This window comes from Dermacentor albipictus, chromosome 3 (assembly GCF_038994185.2).
Source record: "Dermacentor albipictus isolate Rhodes 1998 colony chromosome 3, USDA_Dalb.pri_finalv2, whole genome shotgun sequence".
In the NCBI taxonomy this organism is placed as follows: domain Eukaryota; kingdom Metazoa; phylum Arthropoda; class Arachnida; order Ixodida; family Ixodidae; genus Dermacentor; species Dermacentor albipictus.
In genome coordinates this window covers 12,962,732-12,980,680 of record NC_091823.1, presented here as the reverse complement: position 1 = coordinate 12,980,680, position 17,949 = coordinate 12,962,732, and the positions used below count along the sequence as shown (strand labels likewise).

At 43.2% G+C, this 17,949-nt stretch overlaps 2 protein-coding genes across 3 annotated transcripts in view; one reads left to right on the top strand and one right to left on the bottom strand.

The window, feature by feature from the left end:
• Positions 1-4,529, bottom strand: part of LOC135898858 (NF-X1-type zinc finger protein NFXL1-like) — a 62,033-nt gene extending 57,504 nt beyond the window's left edge. Inside the window, exons 1-2 of the mRNA XM_065428027.2 lie at positions 4,332-4,529; positions 3,689-4,015 (exon numbers count right to left, since the gene is read on the bottom strand). Of these exons, the coding sequence (XP_065284099.2) occupies positions 3,689-4,013 (325 nt within the window). The 5' untranslated portion in view covers positions 4,014-4,015; positions 4,332-4,529. The remainder of the gene's footprint in view (positions 1-3,688; positions 4,016-4,331) is intronic.
• Positions 4,530-4,996: 467 nt separating this feature from the next.
• kibra (WW and C2 domain containing protein kibra) overlaps positions 4,997-17,949 on the top strand; it is a 54,575-nt gene continuing 41,622 nt past the window's right edge. For both annotated transcript variants that reach the window (XM_065428025.2, XM_065428024.2), the window contains exons 1-5: positions 4,997-5,438; positions 10,328-10,437; positions 13,052-13,146; positions 13,833-14,069; positions 16,714-16,893. In XM_065428025.2, the coding sequence (XP_065284097.2) occupies positions 5,311-5,438; positions 10,328-10,437; positions 13,052-13,146; positions 13,833-14,069; positions 16,714-16,893 (750 nt within the window). In that variant the 5' untranslated portion in view covers positions 4,997-5,310. The remainder of the gene's footprint in view (positions 5,439-10,327; positions 10,438-13,051; positions 13,147-13,832; positions 14,070-16,713; positions 16,894-17,949) is intronic.

The following is a 17,949-nucleotide window of genomic DNA, read 5'->3' as shown; positions in this document are numbered from 1 at the left end:
CAGAAAGACAGCCTGGAAAGGAATACAGTGACATGAAGTTTGCAGCCATCCCTACTCACCCTTGCCCTTTATTATTGCACCGACCAATGATTAACTACAATTATAGACGGCTCGTGGGCCGCATAAGTGTCAGCGGTGCACACTCATTCGCAGATACAGCAGGCATAGGAGACAAGGCACACACTTTCCTTCCCAAGCGCATGTTCGATGATGTGACCTCCAACTAACCTGAATATTGAGCGCATGGGAATATAATGCCCATCAAAAGCCACCATCTTTTTCGGCTCACTGTAACGTGCTTTTTCTCGCACCCACGATGTATGGGTAGCTCATTCATTTGACTTTTGAACTCTATATGGAACTTCAAGGCGACGACGAGGAATAAAATGAGAAATAGAAAACATGAGTCGAGCTCGCCTTTACCATGGCTACAGACGTCGCAATGTGCACCCGCTACAAACACAGGATGAGCACCAACAACAAAACCAATAGTGGGCACATCGCTTACCGGTACTTTGCCAGAACCCGTCCGACGCTGAGAAGGAAGTGTATTTTCCGCCGTGTAAGCACCAGCAGAAACATAACACAAGGCACGCGGGAAGGCAGCATACGCGAAGGGACAAGCCATCTCGGATTCAAAGCTTGAACCCGGAGCAGATTACCCCCAAAATAAAGTGCACAACACGTGTATGTGGTACTCCTCAGGCGTGTGAACAACCAAGTGCAGATACTACAAACTCTGAGAAAATGTGCATATGGTTCTTTGCGGCTGTCTTGCGTATCTGGCGTAACTGACTAATCCGGAAAATTGTTTGCTTTCGTTCTAATGGAGGGGTCCACCTTCTTGAACGTTGCATGGCGATGAGTCTTGATAAAAGAAAGAAGTGGGGAGCTATCGCATAGCTGTCATCCATTCTGTACCAGGGTGCCAGTTTTACACAGAGAGAGTAAGGCATACATGAAGTATTCGGTTGGGAAAATTTATCAGGCGCTAAAACGATGCAAGGAGACAGTGAGGGAAGCTTCAAGCAAACCACCTGGCTTAGAAAACGCATGAAGTCCTACAAAGGAACGAGAATCGGCTACATAACAGAGCAAGTAGGGTGAGTATGCAAAGAGGCTTGGTTTTGCTATTTGTAAATACCTCCAGCCTATGCTATGCATTTTCCTTATCAATTTTTACTTCTCACATGCTTTATCAGCTGCTCAATAACGCAATCCACAGTGTTCCTACTTGCTCTCATGTCTTTTTGCACTTTTGAGATATTGCTGTGTTTTATTATATATTGAATTATTTATTAATATGGTTGTTCATTTGTGTGCCTGATAACTTATTACCGTATAATATTTTATTCCAGTGAAGGGAAAGGAATGAAGCCAATGGCATAAGGCATGCTCTGACAAGTAATTAAACTATTGCGTTATGGAGTCCCATTGCCTTATGCTAATAATTATGGTCATAAGTTGTGTTCAGAAATTGTTATACGTAGTGCAATTTTTATGTATGTCATGTCTTATCTTTTCAAATGGCCTTTTGTCAAGGAAATATTTCTTGATTGTGTGTATGTATTAAAAGATTCAGAAGGCGTTACATGGCTCTTCTCATTGATGTGTATTTGTGCGACTTAATACACACAAAACACATATATCATCCTTAAGTGTTTACCTGAATTCCCTTGTCGTATGGCTCATCCGAGAGACACGAGTCTCTTGAGTCTCTTGGTGGCGCGGACTCGGGCTCCAAAATTGAACTTTATCTCTTACTATGAGGTCTTGTAACTACTCACATAAGGGCTTATCTTTGGTGGTCATATTAAGTATATATATATATATATATATATATATATATATATATATATATATATTCTGTAAGCTGATTGGGCCTCAGCCACCTCCTGGGAAAAATGAAAACTTTCTGCCTATGCTTTGAGCGCACCCTACAATTTTGGAAGCATGACTTATGCCCTAAAGCAAATGTCTGGCATTTTAGATAATAAAAGGTAGCTAATTACCTAAATTATCACACTTCCAAAAATTTAGTAACTCAGGATAACTATGAATGAGATATTGTTGATCTTATTAGTCTAAAATGTGCCACTTTACTTTGAAAGTTTGGTTCCATTACGAGAAACACATGGTGCATGTATATTGTGCACATGCTTATATACAGGGTGTTTCAGCAAACCCTTTCACATTTTTTTAAAGGTTGCCTGTGGCAGATATCACTATTATAGTTTACGAGCCGGTGTACTCGAAGCAGCGGACAAGACTTGCACAAAAAAATTAAATGCAAAATCGACTAATAAACAAGAATTCACGAGTTAACTTTTTAGCTAATTATGTTATGACCCATATTGCAATTTACAAATGCTAGCAGTGGACTTCACAAGGGGGATTCACTTGGAACGAATTCTCAGGACGACACCAGTTTCGAGACATAAGTTCCCGAACTTTGCGGAGAAATGCATTGGTGTTCCAGTTACTTGTGTGCTTCAGTGTGTGAAACGACATTTTGTTAAAAAATTAACTGGAACGCCAATGCATTTCTCCGCAAAGTTCGGGAATTTATATCTCGAAACTGGTGTGATCTCGAAAATTCGTTACAAATGGATCTGCCTTGCGAACTCCACGGCTAGAATTTGTAAATTGCAATATGGGCCACAATGTAATTCATTAAAAACGTAATTAGTGCATTTTTATTAATTAGTAGATTTTGCATCTCAATTTCTTGTGCAAGTATTGTCCGCCGCTTCGAGTAGACCAGCTCATGAACTAGAATTGTAATATCTGCCACAGGCAACTCTTAAAGATTTTTGAAAGTGTTCGCTGAAATGCCCTGTATATGTACATATAGGGAGGAAGTGCTGGAAGGGGCCGTCATCAGTCTCACTGTTGGCATTCTTCAGCCACAGTGATGAAAGCAATGCTCTGTAAAACACTGTTGTGCGAAATCCTAAAAAAACAGCCTACAATGGCAGACCATGAGACCCACGCATGTCACTTCAGCTTTGAGAAGACAACAAGAAGCGGACCCTGAGGTTATTTCTTTTACAGTGACCATGACCGAAGTAAAACCCCACAAAGCACTTGTAGTGACTGTCTTAGGCATTGTTACGAATGTCCTGCATATATCCTCCCCTGCTTTCACTTCCAGTGTGAGAAAAAGCGAACGGCAAATTTGATATGAGTAAAACAAGCAGTTGCAGCTACGAAAAAATTCATGTAAGCCTAATTTAAACAAGTCTAGTACTACATTTTACGAAATTATGCATGAGAACTCAAGAGAACCAACACTTGCACCACTTGGTAACAAATTAAACATCTTGAATTTGAGCAGTGGGCTGAAGACGGTAACAGAAAGAATGATGAAACCCAGCACCCACTACATCCTTACATTCATGCTGACAGCTATTCTGTTATGTGCCAACTTATACATTTTTCATACATGATGACTGGCAATAGTAGTGGTAGCAGACTCTACAGTATTCGATATTTCTCAGCAAAGAGCTTGTGAAAAATGTAGGATGCGCTTCGATTTCTTTTACACGTAGCAAATGTCAGTGGTCCCCATCGCATATATTGCCCCACGTACCTTTCCTTCGAATACAAGCATTTTTCCATTTAACGCCTTCCGACCAAACCACCTTGGCGCACAGACACTTAAGGGCTTGTTAAAATGCACACCGACCTGAGTAAGAACCAACGACGCGAGAAAGGATTCCCTCCGTCTCAAGCTCTTCCTCTGAAGACGACCGATCGTCTCGAGACTGTGGCAGAAATTTTTCCACGTTCGCCTGTATTTTAGCACAGGCTTCTTCGAATTTCCGGTTAACCACCGGCGCTGAAGACTTCGTGTCGGCGTCTCCATTCCTCGCAGCTCTTGACGAAGCCGGTAATGCTGTTCGTTGTGTTTGCAAAGGCACTCCCCAAGCATTGTATCTTTTCTCGGAATCATCTCGTCTCTGGCGGCCGCGTCCACCTCTGCCACGGCCAGCCGTCCGCGGTTGATCCATGCCTGGAGAAGAATGTTCAGCAAGAAAAGCACGGCTGGGAACACATCTACGTCACCACAAGCTACCGTGCTGCACAAGAAGCCCGACAGTTTGCCTCTTTAAGCGTTTGTTGCACTCTGCTCTTGGCACAGTCAAATACCATTAATGCTCAGCAGGCAACTCTGCGTAGCAAAAACTCGGAGAATGGGGAGCAAGGAGGCGTAGCAAATCCACGGTCAACGACAAACGTTTAGTACAGCACGGGGAAGACACGCAAACCACGCAATAGTAACTGCAACAGCAAGACTTGAATTTTACGAATCGGAACCATATACTGACCTGCGTGTAAAAATGCAGAGGCGGCTTGTCTGCTTCCTACAACTCTGCCACGGTCGCAGTCCGGGCTACGGGCAGATAAGTACACTAAACATTTAAATTGCGTTTCGATGATCTGTGGATACACGAAGCGAACCTACCAGCCGATCGGCTGCTCGCCAACGTGAACGCGTGAATCGCCGCATCAGCGCTGACTGCGGAGCATTTACATATCAAGAGTAGGGTACAACCTCACCTTCAGACATACAGATATATACATATAGAGCGTTTCATTGGATAAAACTTATCACGTGACAAAATACAGCCATGTTCCTGTTTGTGCGCACATACATCTGCTGGTTCTGCTACGGTGTCTCCGCTCTTGACCGCATGTGGTTTATTTTTGAGTTGTCCAGCAAAAACGTGGGAACTGCAGGCATTGAAACATTAAATTGGCTGGCACAAAATCTTATCAGAAATGTCACACAATTTCACTAATTCGTCTCTGTAAAGAAACGAGCACAAAAGTCACGGATGAATTTCTTTAGGAAAACTTCATGAGGTAATAGTGTCATGTCAACATTGATGCTGGCCATGCTATGATGTCACAATAAATAACAGTTTCTTCCCGTCCGAGGTCTCACTTCTTTTTTGCACTGTGTGATGTGTAGTATGTATCTCCAAGCTAGTATCCGGGGCTAGCACAGCTGAAGTTTGAGACGTGTTATAGCGATAAATACAGGCAACGAAATTATTGCATCGCGTCAAGTTTCCCGTTATACTTTCGTTCGAAACTTGTTCGACGTTCGCAAAAGCAAGCGCTAAACGGCGTCCCGCGAACCGCGGTTATCGGATGCTCGCTTTACATTGGCCACTACCTCTGTGACGTCGCCAACGTCATTTCTACGATAATGTGCTATTCAAGATGGCGGCAGAAGGTAGCGTTTAGTTCTGTCTGGCGAAAGGAATTTCGATCATTTCTTCACTTTGGGGCGTGAAAATTATGCCGAAAAGACGAAATGGTGAAATCCCGCTACCTTCCGGATGGGACATCGGAACCGACTACGACGGCAAGATCTATTTCATCGACCACATCAACAAACAGACGACATGGATTGATCCTAGAGACAGGTAAGCGAGGGTACGGCCAAAGGAATGTGCGTTCCCCGTGAAGGCCCCCTCGGGCTAAAGGCCCAATGTTCTCCAGATTTTTGCGCTTGATCGTCGCCGAATGTGCGCCGTACTCGTTGTCGGCAACAACTACTGTGTGTTCTGCGGGATGTCACAGAAAAAAATGCCTTCAACGACGGCGTTTCCATTTCGGATGTACCGAGGAAGAGATAAAAAACAAAAATGAAAGGAAAGAGGAGCATTCGAAGGAATGTCGTTGCCGCACACAGATGAGATGCGGGTTTGCTGGAGCGCGTTGTGTTGCGTCAACAAAAACAAGTTACCATAGGAGTACTGTGACAAGAGGTCCAGGGTTCGGATTACATTCGACATTCTGTCCCCATTTCCCCGAACAGGCCTTTCGTGAGCAGCTAGCGGCACCGGCGGCAATTTTTTTTATTATGATTCATTTCTTTTTCTTTCGAGGACGGGGCCTCGCGGCAGCTACTTAGCGCGGCGACTAGGACTAAAGAAAATATGCGGCTTGTTTGGCACGCGTGATGCCATCGCGTTTCGGCAACAGCGGACGGAATGCGCTGTGTTGCTACCCTTGTTAACCACTCGGCGAAAACTTTTTGACTCCTCCGTGTCGGTGGCGTAGACGCTCACTCCGAGTGCGTCGGCAGTATGTCTGCGAAGCAAGTTTTTCGCGAGCAACAAAGTTGACCGACGATCGACACCCATGTGCTCGCGTGCGGTGTCTGCTTGTTTCAGCCGGCTGTTCGGCGCTCCTGAGCACTGTCCTTGCGAGTGCTCCTTGTGTCTACCGTGTTAGAAACTTGGGCTCGTCAAAGATCGGGCGTCGAGGTACGCCCGCACGATTTTGCTGTTCCCGGTGCGCAGGCCGAACGCTGTTCTAGGTCAGTTGCCGCGTGCATTCAGGAAGGTCGAACGTCCCGAACGCGCTGGCACAGAATGCAGCAGCAGTTTGCCGCATTCGTCGTCTTGCTCAGATACTGCGGCTCGCACGGAACACACGGAAACGGGTGCCGCCGTGCACGATAGGGTCGCCCGCGAGTGTGAGCGTTTTTAGATACGCGTAGGAAAAGAAGGAAGGCATGAGAGACGGCGGTGGCCCAAGCCAGCGCTTCCTTCGCATTCCAAGAAAAGGGCCCGAAAAAATGATGTCAATGAGAACGGGTGAAACGTCAGCGCGAGGAATGTTAGCGGTGCTCGGCGGACGCCTATCTCTAATGGCACCCCCCCCCCCCCCCCCCGCACGCCGTAATAAACACACACGCATGGCAGAGCGCGCTTCGCGCGCGCGTCGCCGTCGCGGCTTTTGTTGTAGTGCCTTTTCTCTCGCCGAAATTCCGTTCACTTTCTCTCGCCCGCGCTTTGTATTTCTCTTTTTTCGCGCCTGGAATGAGCGTCAGCATGCGCGTACCGATAAGCTGAGGTGCGAGTTCCCGCCGCAAGTGGCCGGCTCCTGTGCACTGCCGTGAAGCAGGTCGCAGTCCGCACTAGGAATTAAACAAAAAAGAGAGAGAAAGGAAAAACGAGGTTGCTCTGTGCCACGGCTTCGTAATCTATGAGTGGTGTCAGTTTTTCTGTGTTGCCCATAACTTGACTGACAGTTCCCTCGCCCCCCCCCTTTTTTTTTTCCTTGCTTGCGTCAGTTTTCACGCCGTGGTCGCGAACTTCAGCTTTGTGCACTTGACCCCTGAGCATACTGAAGTAAGATTTGACATTAAGGTTGATTTCTCTTTAACCCGCTCAGGTACATAAGCGAATGAGCCGAGAAATTATCGATGTGTAGCATATTGTTCTTTATTTGGGCCTTCGAAACAATACTGAAATGCTTTTCAAAAATATATTTCCGATAGCTTGTAGGTTGTACCTTGGAACATATGTGTCCTTATGAACCATACTTAAGGGAGTTGAACATTTACGTGGGCTTCTTAGCTGCTGTAAAGCTCCTTGGAATAGGGAAGTGCAAGTGAACATTGCAAATGCTGCAGCAGGTTAATATGTGGTTTTTGAGTTTTGGCATGGGGAAGTGTCTTGTCTTGAGCACATTCTTATGTTCTTGTGTATCTGCCCAAGACTTATGCGCTGCTCTCAGATGAAAAAGTTTCAATGAGAAACTGCGACTGCTTGGCAGAACTGCAGCGACGTCAGAGCGGGCGTAGTAGGCTCGTCAGCTTGCGGTTTGACGTGCATGATGTAGACAATGTTTACTCCTATGTCCAAGAATTCAAGGAACACTTGAAGTCAGTATTTTCTTTAACTTCCAGTCCGCTTTGTAAGTTACCTTTCAGCAGACAGGACGTGATAGCTTGCCAGAAGGTTGACAACTTGAAAGACCTTGATTTTTTTCTGCCAATGTTATGAAGATGTTCCCATTTTGCTCAGCATACCAAATTCTATCTTTTACAAGCACTTTTACGAAGCACTCCAGCTTCATAACGTAAAATATTTTTTTGTTATGAAGATCAGCTGGTTGTTTGCACTGGAGATATTTCCCTGCATCACACGCAGCAATGAGTTTTGATTTGTTGTTTTGGATGTCTACTTCCATTTGATGGCCTGTTGATTACACACATAGTTTTTGGGAGCAGTGGTTGCGAGATTTTTGGCTGACACACCTTCTCTCTTTCACTTTTTCGGTGCCTTTGAATATTCTGTTTCCTTGGGTTGTTCTGCCTCTATTTCGGGACGAACGTAGTCAAAAATCCTTTTTGTCAAGTTGTAAAGCAGGCTCATTGTCGTAGTCCAGCAAAATCTTATGGAATTTTTTTCTTACAGTATGAAGATGAAAAATTTGCTTTGTTTTCCTGTCATAATATTTAAGAATAACAGCTTTTATCTAAAATAAACCAGCTCATACGTAAAGGCACAAAACATGCAAATTTATTAATTTCAAGCAGCTATTAGAAAATGAAAATGCCACCCCCAAGCGAACGCCGCCAGTTGGCATCCAGCATTCTGTCATGGTACACTGGGACACATATGTCCCAATGCCTCTTTCTTGGTAAAAAAGTATTTTGTACTCATTTAAATTAAAGAATCTTTATTAGTTAAGAACCCTAGATCATTAAACTTCATGTTCCATACATTATCTTCCTACATATATTAGAAAAATCTGCCAAACTAGTATTTAATTTGTCAATTGTAGTGCAACTCCACCACCGTTTCGTCAGTGTTTTGTCATATAGTTGTCAATTGAAAGAAATTATTTTGATAATGGAAGCTAACTAGTTCTGTAAATTGCCCTCAGTAGGTTTGTAGGGGCAAAACAAGTATTGAGATGTTTCAAATTCGGGGACACATGTGTCTCATGTGCATTAAGGGTTTTAACTGTTGTCACCATCACCAGCCACTCTGAACTCTGAAAACGCGTCTTTTTTTTGGGGGGGGGGGGGGGGCAGTCACTGCTAGTGTGTTGGAGGAGTGCTTGAACTCCAGTACTTCCAGAAAACTTGTTTCAATCTGCACAGCCCCGTCGTAAGCTCACTTTAACTACAGCAATCTTACATTACAGAAATAGCCAAAGGCATATTTGATATAGTCATTCATCTATTTTGCCAACAGTGAATTTTAGTTCTTTTGGAAGGCTTATTTACAGACAAGTTGCTCACGTTTTATCAGTTACATATAGGAAAATTAAAATATCCTCTTTATCTCCTAATCTGTGCTTAGTACAGGCAAGAAACCTGAGGAGTCATGCATTTATTCAGGACCTACCTTTTACCCTGTGTAGAGACAGTAACATTCACTGCACTTATTTTATTTTGCATATATACAATATTTTATTCCAAAACAAATATAATAATAAACTTAGGCAATATATAAAAAGTATGACATACCTTTATGCTATGTCACTGCAAAAGCATTCTGGTACCAGCATGCTGCGTTCCTTCTGCAATTTTTAATTATTTTGCTTATTTAATCTGCAGCAGTGCATTGTTGTTTTTCTTCCGTGAGTTCTTCCCACATTCATTATTTATTTTTTATTTTTTTTCTTTAAAAGTCATCATCCAGTCCATGGCTGAAGCATATTGTACTTGGGCTTGGTTATTTGTCACTGTCTGCCTTAAATGTTGTGAGCTTAGCTTGGAGATGGTAGTAAATCTTTGTCCTGAGAGCTTATTCAAGCCACTTTCTACTTCTTGGCAGCATTAATTGATTTGTCTTTATTGTTATTTTTTATCTGTGGGCATATAAATTTAGGTGAATTTTATCCTGACAGGTCACTGTAAGCAATCTTGTATAAAGTCGGTAATTGTAAGCAGGAGCTTTAATTATTGAGAGTGAATTTGGATTTGTATGCTACAGTAAAGTATCTTAATGGAGTTCATTAGGTGACTCGTGAGTGCTTCTGGCAGAATTTTACCTGTATTGTATAGATTAGCTGACCTTACGAAGGGAATAGGCAATTAGGTTCACTGCCAAGCACTTCGAATGAGCACTTACCCACTACTCACCAAAAAATGGCTGTAATCAGCCCGCATGAAGTGTTGTTTCTTTGTTATACCAGTAAAAATAGAAAATGAAAGAGCAGCGCATGTGCCAATTTTTTGTCACCTGTCTTCTGCAGCACCATTATCTTCCCACTTTAGATCTTTAATAGCATTCTCTTCATGCTTCAGCTTGGTGCATGTCTCACCTTGTAATTGCACATGTCATTCTGCAAATGTGTATGTGGTTAAAAGGGTATGAATGTGAGCTAGTTGGTATGAATCCATTGGTGGAAAAACAACACGAAATAAACATTAACAAGGGAGGAATGTATGGGGTGTTGCGGGGGTGCATTTCCATTTGCAGGAAGGTTGCTTCGTTTTTCCCTGTGCTATCAGTGGGGTCTGATCAGTGCCCCCCCATTGTTCTGTTTTTTTGAATGGCTCCAGGTTGACAAAGCCACAGTCATTTGCAGATTGCTTAGGTAATGAACTTCCCTTTGGCTGGGAGGAATGCTACGATGAGCAAGTTGGCGTTTACTACGTTGACCATTCGAACAGTGAGTTTTTCACGCTCATGCACTTTTCCATTGCCTTGGTGAAGTACCAGATGATTTGTGTGACAAGGCTGGATTATGCAGGCTGATAGAAGATATCTGGTGGATTTTTGATGCTTCTGAGGCAGGAAATTTAAAAGGAACAAAGAGATACGGGGCACAAAAACACACTAAAGTGTTTTTAGTCTGTCCTCATGCCCTGTTTTTTATTGGTTCATGCTTATGAATTGGACAGCTGCCAAAGTTCCTGAACCAAAATTTTACATGAGCATTGAATCATCTAACCATTGTCACACCACCTCTGCTTTTACCTCTGTAATACTACGTGGGTTTGGTGCTCTTTGGCCTGAACTGGCCCTTGAGCCATGAAAACCCATTAATCAATCAATGCTTGATATCTGCCATCACATGATCTACACCTTAAAGATTGCCATCTTTCAAGCTTGTTTCATGCCCTAGGCATCTGAGTCGTAGCTCGTTGTGCGGGCAAATTTACACAAAACCTTCCTTTTCTGCCAAAAGACCACCCCAATTTTTTACATGCAGAGAGGTGTTTGGCTCTGAACAAGTTAACATTTCAATTTTTCAACTGCAGGCATTTCTGTTTATGTAGCGTACCAACTTCTTGAAATGTGATGTGTAGTCCTAACATGTACACCTGCTTCTTGGAAGTAGTTCTTAGATGCAGTGTCCTTGGCAATTTTTTTTTATTCTTTATCATATTCACGCACTTTGTGTAACTGCATGCATTGTGTGCAAATTTCAGCCTGACTGGCAGTTTAAAGCATGCTTAAAGGGACACTAAAGGCAAATATTAAATCAAGCTAAAGTAGTGATAGTTTAGTGCTCGAGAACACCTGAGGCATCAATATTTTCTCAAACTGAGCTTTAGTAATTGAGAAATTCAGGTAAATGTAGAACACGATTAAATACTTTTCCGGGACATCCAAGTACTAGTCCGATGACCAAGGCACTCTTCATAAAATTTATGTTACTAGTACTGAACCACTCGTAATAAAAAGATCATTGTATTGAATTATAAGACAAAAGGAAAATGCTGCTTGTCCAGTTCTATTCAATCTTTAGGGGAAAAAAGTTAATTGGAGTTACCCTTGACAACTATGCGGGCGGTCGAGAGGTTTCGTTTTCTCCACCCTGCACCTGCTACACTTTCGCATTTCAATAGTTTTATTATTGCGTAGTGATGCGCTGGTTTTGCTCCCTCGCAAAATTAGCATAAAATGCAAGGAGCAGAGAATGCTGCCTCCATGTGGTGTTGCTGGATTCCCAAACGGTCCACACCACTTGACCAAGAGCAGCTGCAGCAGCAAATCCAGTGCACTATCTTGGCTTGGTTTCTCCATGGCCGCACATTTCTGTTTGCGCAGAAAACGATAGGGCCCCCTTTCGGGTGCCGTTTTACTCCCCGATGGCAGTAAATGGCGGTGATAGTGTGTGCAACGTCACCACTACACGCTCAGTGGTGGGCAATTTGAATTGCACTAAATGTATGCACAATTTTCTCGTAAACTAAGTCTTTTCTTGACACGAAACGAAACAAACACAGTGTAAGGTTTCTGGAATGGTATTTTAAGTCCACATTGGCTTCGTATTTGCCTTTAGTGTCCCTTTAAGTAGCTTCATCAGTGTTTGTAAGTGAGTATTATTTTTGTAAGAGCACTGTAAATAGAAACCAAGGATGCCTGCAGTTTCAGTAACTGTTAAAATATAAACAAAAAATTGCTTTCCTTATGGGGTCACAGACCATGTGGCACAATCTTCAGTGGCGAAGAATGCCCCCTGGCTGTGCTCAGCACTACTGTAAAACGGGTTTCTGTTCGCTGACCTAACAACATGCAGTGCGTTACAATGGCCAATAATTGATGAATCATCATACCAATCTTGATTTGTGCTTCCGTGATAGTTTGTGGAAGTGATTTTTTTTTCCCGATCCATTTTGTATAGCCAAATGCATGTAAATGTAAATCATACCCAATGTCCCCATGGTACTGTATTTTTGGTTGTTGGTCACTTTTTGCAACAGTAAATAATCTCTCTAAATACTTGCCTAGTCTTTGCAGTTGGCAACCCACTTTCTTTGTTATAGCACTTGAAGCAGTTTATCATCTTCCAGCTGTGTTTCTCTTGTTCAAGAATTTAAATGTCAAGCAGTTCTTAAATGTGCCTGAGCATGCACACATCCCTGCCTGCATGTGTCAATACAAAGTTGCAGTTTAATGTGGTTGAGGAAATCCCATCAAGACACTGAGGCTCTCTTATCTTTTGGCCACAGGCATACAATTGCTGTCTTATCATTTATGAAGTGCCCACGAAGAAAGTGATGTTATGCTTGCCAGAACATTAAAAGACATTAATTTATCATGAAAACGAGCAGCTGTCATTTATAAGCTACTTTTGTCCGTGCCTTGCATGGCAGTGAAGCAGCAGAAGTTTAATTGCGTGACCTGCCATGTTAGTTGAGCAAAGAGTATGTTGGCAGGCCTGATCTATCAAAAAGCAAAGGATAGTGGCTTGCCTTTTGAGGTCTTTTGAGCTTTTGAGGCCTTTTGATTTTGGTTATATTTGTTCTTATTATGCTATTTTGTTCCTGTGCTAGAAACAAATCAAATTGAAGACCCCAGGCAACAATGGAGGCAACTTCAAGAGGCTATGCTCAAAGAGTACCTGCTTACTGCTCAGGATGATCTTGCAGTGAGTGCATGTTATTCTTTATCATTTTTTTTCTATTGTTTGTTTCTTTTTTGACCAGCGACCTAAACATAATTTCATTGTTGTAGCTTTTTGTGGAAAATTTTCACCTCTGTATCTTTGCTGCATAGCTTTAGATTTGTATTTGATACAAAGCTGGGGAGGAGGGGGCGAAACATGGGGATTTCTTTTCCATATTTTTTTCTTTTTTTTCAAACACATGTTAAATATAGAAAGGCTCCCATCATGTGACTGCTGAATCAATTCAAATGAGATTTGTCACAAAAAATAAATTTCATTCTAGTGGTTGCAGGAAATAGACCTTTTCTTTAGGCTCTCAACTATAGTTTACAAAAATTGTAGAAAATGGGAAATTTAAATTGAAGCACAGAAATAAAATCAATATTGCAATTCTTTTTATGCTTCTGTTAGAGCTTCTGAGGGAGCATACCAAATGCATTATTTTATAATTTACTTGAAGTAATTTTCTTTGTTTCTGTAAGCATTGCAAAATTTCACCTCATATTTTTGGTAAATTCCTGATTGGTGCACAGTATATGTCAGCATTTGTTCCACCTTTGTCCTGCTTCTTCTTGACTTTTGTGTTTTCATCTGCATAAGAGATTATGCTGTTCAACTGTATATTATAGGGCAGGCGTTACATGTGAACCATGCTTCCTTTGTTGCAGGCTAAACGTGAGATGGTGGATGTCAAGCACCAGCGACTAGCCCTCGCGCAAGACGAGTTTGACCACCTGTCAGGTGCCCTAAAGGGTCTCTCACTGCAAGGCAGCTCGACCACTTCCCTGCACTCCTCCTGCACATCAGTGGCGTCGCGTGCTAGCTCACTGGATCCTGAGCTGCTGCGCTCAGATGTGGGCCGGGCACGACATCGAGTGGCAAGGCTGCGTAGAGAGCTGGAACAAGTGAGTTACCCAGTGGGGCAGCCCAGGGGCTATGGGCGTCTTGCGTTGGAGTTTGAGGTATAGTAGCGGCTCAGCCTCAAGAAAGCGTCACCGTCATTACTGCTGCGTCGTGGGCTGCCATGAACAAGAAGGCCTGAATCCCGACATCAGATTCTACCATCTTCCTTCAAGGCCTCACAGAGCGGAGCGTCGGGCTAGCTGGATAACTTTAGTTAGTCGCGCTGGAATCTCTGTACATGATGCCGGTTGGCACTCATTCGCCTAGAGCACTACAGCAGCAGCATGCTTGCATTTGCCCAGGCCAGCCTTACATGTGCATTTGGTTGAGATTATGGCACGCTGAGGCGAAAGCTGAAATGCATATACGCAGGGAACAGCTGCATGTGCATGCGTAGAATGAGGATTCGTGCTTTCTACAACACAGGTTGCCTCGTACGTCCTTACATAGGCAGCTGTGCCACACCAAACAGCAAAGCAGCGAAAAGTGTACCGTGGCAAGTACCAAAAAGTTGGGAATGCACAACACAGCAAGCAGCAAAAAGTGAGAGATGCATAGCATAATTCACAGATCATGTCAAAGGAATGCTCAACACAGCAAGCACTGAAAAGAGAGATGCATAGCATAATTTGCAGACCATGTCTAGGAAATGCACAACACAGCAAGTAGCAAAAATGAGAGATGCAGTATATAATTTACAGGTCAAGTCCAGCATCTCACTTCAGATAATCACTATTAAATGGCAGATCAACATAGCAGCAGGCATGGCTGGTAATTCACGATTCGAGACCCGGCCACAGCAACAATGAACAATTCGACCGATGCGAAGTGGTGAAGTGACCAGGTATGTGCAAATCACCACAAATGGCCAGGCTGATTCGGTGACAATTCACTACCCCACTACGAGCAGCACAGGTTAGAGAGTTAAATGTGCTCATAACCTCAAGCCAGCATGTTGAGGCAGCGTAGCAAGGTAGTATTGATTACAGCTCGTCGATGTTCGAGTGCTGTCATTAAAAGCTACATCAAGCGAGCAGCGCACGAGGTTACTGTGAGCTCATATGCATTCCATCAGTTATTTATCAGTTGCTAAAGGGACAAATGGCCGCTACTACAGCGCAGGCATAACTACAGCGCAGGCTCACTGTTTCGCGGCATGTTGAAAGAGTGCTGCCATCGCAGTGCGCACCGTCGTGCGCTAAGCAGTTTTGTACACATGCTGTCTGCTTATCGCTGCGGTGAATCATTTATAGCAAGCATTTCCTCACATTTGTGCGCCTGAATCTAGCAGCATGCAAACCTTACCTGAAGTTCAACTTCGTACACACCTCGCTTCACTTGCGATTGACACCACGCTAAAACTTAGCCACTTATTTCTTGAACGGCATACATGTATTCGGCGTTGCATAATTTCTTGCCTTTACACAGCGTGCCACCCCTGAAAAAATTTTCAGCACCTGATATTCGCTGCAAGCCGTGGTACAATGCAACCGAAAGTGGCGGGTCCATATTGTAAACAAAGCTTTCCAAAGCAGACGATCGAGCTTGGTACTACCCAGTTCAGAACAGAGGGCGCTTTTGAGCACCATTTTCGCAGTGCCCCCTGGGCAAAGCAGGAGCCCCATGGCATTACACTGCTGAGCTCGAGGCTGCGAGTTCGATCCCAGCCATGGCACCCACATCTCAGTGGAAGTGAAATGCAAAAACACTCGTATACTTAGATTTAAGTGCACATTAAGGAACACCAGGTGGTCAGGGTTAATCTGGAGTCAACAACTTTAGTGCGCCTCATAATCATTTTGTGGTTTTGGCACGTAAGACCCTAGAATCTAAATAAATTTAGTTTTTAATAAGTGAATTCACTCTCTTCCCTCTGCCTTATTGTTCTATGTGCTAAGCAAGCTTTGCTGAATTACTGTGTGTGAGCTGCCCACAATAAAATAGCAAAATAAAACTGCACAGTTTGAGAAACATGCCAAGGGTCTTAACTTCGCAAGCCGGCTGCCTGCTTGTTAGGTTACATTAGGCAGCTGTATTTGAAAGGATGTTCTGCCTCTGCTACCATGGCCATAAGTTGCATTGGCTAACACTCTAAGTCTAGGTCTAGTACACATGAATACCCAAGAAAGTGGACATGGGGGAGGGGACAGCCGTCTTCATAGAAGCTCAAACAAAACTGAGAATATAATTGATTTGCAGCACCATTGAAAGGCACCTTGTTGATCAAGCAGAATCTTGCTTCCAAACTGAAGGAACTGGTTTGTATGGGAAAGAAATGGCTCGCACAATAATGAGCTTATCAATGGGGCATGTACATGCTTAAACCTCTATAGGTCATAGACTGGCCACATTATTTATCTGCCTTTGGTATAGGATAAAGTGAGATTAAATACCATTTAGTTGGTTTTCGTATACTAGTATTAATATGAAATTTGAGTAATGCTCTACCAAGGCCTCAAATGTTTTAGCTAAGTAATTGTCATATGTCCCTGCCAGTGATAAACAATTATGTAGACACCATAGCAATTGGCAGATAGGATACCCGGAAGGATGGGAAGCAAAAGAGATAAATTGTTGTGCCATCGTGAGTATGCTCCATTCGGCTTAAATGTTTATTTTTCTTGCTTGCTTCTTTCTTTTTTCCAGGTGAGATCGGAAGTCCACCAGCGGGAGCAAGGACTAGAAGCTCTGCGGCGAGTCGAGCAGCAGTTCTGCGAGCTTCCAGCAGGCTACAGCCTTGATCAGGCAAAGGCAGTGCTTGAGGAGCTTTGCAGTGTGCAGCGCTCCCTAGGCAAAGGTCACAGAGAAAAGACAGAGCTGCTGCAGGTGAGTTAACTTGATAAATCTTTCAAGACTATGGGGACAAGCATGTGCTATGGTACAGTTTTATTGTCAACACCCGAGTGATGTTTTGTGGCAAAGTGAACTGCTCGTTACACTGAGTGAAGTGGACACCTAACTAGCAGACGTAAAAAAAATGCATACAAAACAAAGAGCAAATTTGTTGTCTTGTTGTTGTTGACAATCTTGTCAAAAAAGTGAGCAAAAATCTATTTCTTGAAAATCACATATTCAGTTTCTGTAACTCTTTTTCTTTCGATTCTCCAATATCTTCACAGAAAGCAAAGTAGAATTGCTTTAAAAATTTTATGCAGCCAAGGGGATGAACAATTTTGTGGAAATCATGAAAAACTGGTGTTTTTCAAGCCACGGTATTCAAGCAAGCTCTGCCAGCTTGGTCTCGTCCGAAAGTGCATTTCTTCTTCTAGTTTGCCACGTCAGCTGCTCCTCTCCATGGAAACAAGCACACACAGAAAAAAGCCAATGTCTGAAGGCTGTTCAGAGGTTTTCGATTGGTTGCGTCTGCCACATGGCTCTGGCGTGCTTTTCCATTGGTCCTGTGCTTGCTTCGCAAGGGCATCATCTGCTCCTCACATTAAAATATGTCCATGTCTTCTATCTCTTGTCCCGGACTGCCCAGGACTGTCTGAGAATCTTCGTATACCAACACTGATTGACTGAGAACCCTTGGGCAGTCCTGGGCAGCACTCAGACAAATCAGACACCTAGTGCCACGAAAAGCAAGAGCACTTTGCCATGAAGCGTCAGTACTGCATGGCAAATATGAACTGGTAGCCTCATTTGTGGCCTTGCTAACATGAGCAATAAGTGAAGTTGAATCATGTGCTGAAGCATCTGCTTCGTAGCACTTCTTGCTTTGTGTTAACATCATGTCAGCATGCAATCTTAGCTGGCTACCGTAACTAGTCTTTGTGATAGCTACTTTTTGTTTTCATTGAAGTGCTGCACAAATAAATGCAGTTTTTTTTTGCCTGGTTTTATCAAATCGGGAACTCTCATTGCTGTAAAGTGAAAAGCTGC